Source organism: Penaeus monodon, chromosome 32 (genome assembly GCF_015228065.2).
Source record: "Penaeus monodon isolate SGIC_2016 chromosome 32, NSTDA_Pmon_1, whole genome shotgun sequence".
NCBI classification, from domain to species: Eukaryota; Metazoa; Arthropoda; class Malacostraca; order Decapoda; family Penaeidae; genus Penaeus; species Penaeus monodon.
This window is the reverse complement of record NC_051417.1, coordinates 6,071,917-6,072,163: the sequence shown is the minus strand read 5'-3', so window position 1 is coordinate 6,072,163 and position 247 is coordinate 6,071,917. Positions and strand designations below refer to the sequence as shown.

At 38.5% G+C, this 247-nt stretch overlaps 1 protein-coding gene across 1 annotated transcript in view; it reads right to left on the bottom strand.

The window, feature by feature from the left end:
- The window catches only part of LOC119593389 (sorbitol dehydrogenase-like), an 18,464-nt gene that overhangs the window by 17,592 nt on the left and 625 nt on the right, over window positions 1-247 (bottom strand). The window contains exon 2 of the mRNA XM_037942317.1: window positions 18-51. Within this exon, the coding sequence (XP_037798245.1) occupies window positions 18-51 (34 nt within the window). The remainder of the gene's footprint in view (window positions 1-17; window positions 52-247) is intronic.

The window sequence follows — 247 nt, the reverse complement described above, 5'->3', positions numbered from 1 at the left end:
TAAAACGACTACCTTACCTCCAGCCTTCGGTTCAGGAATCGGTCTCTCCTCCTGTGAAAATAAATGAAGAAATGGTCACATGTTTTGCTTTTCATAGGGCAATGATTCCCTGTGATTATTATTGATTAGGAACAGGGTGCTGTTGTACGGAAGTAATATTCTACGGGAAGCCGTTCTTTAATTATACATACCTTTATAGCCATATAGGTTTTTGTTTGTTTGTCTCGAAGACTATAGATTGATGGAG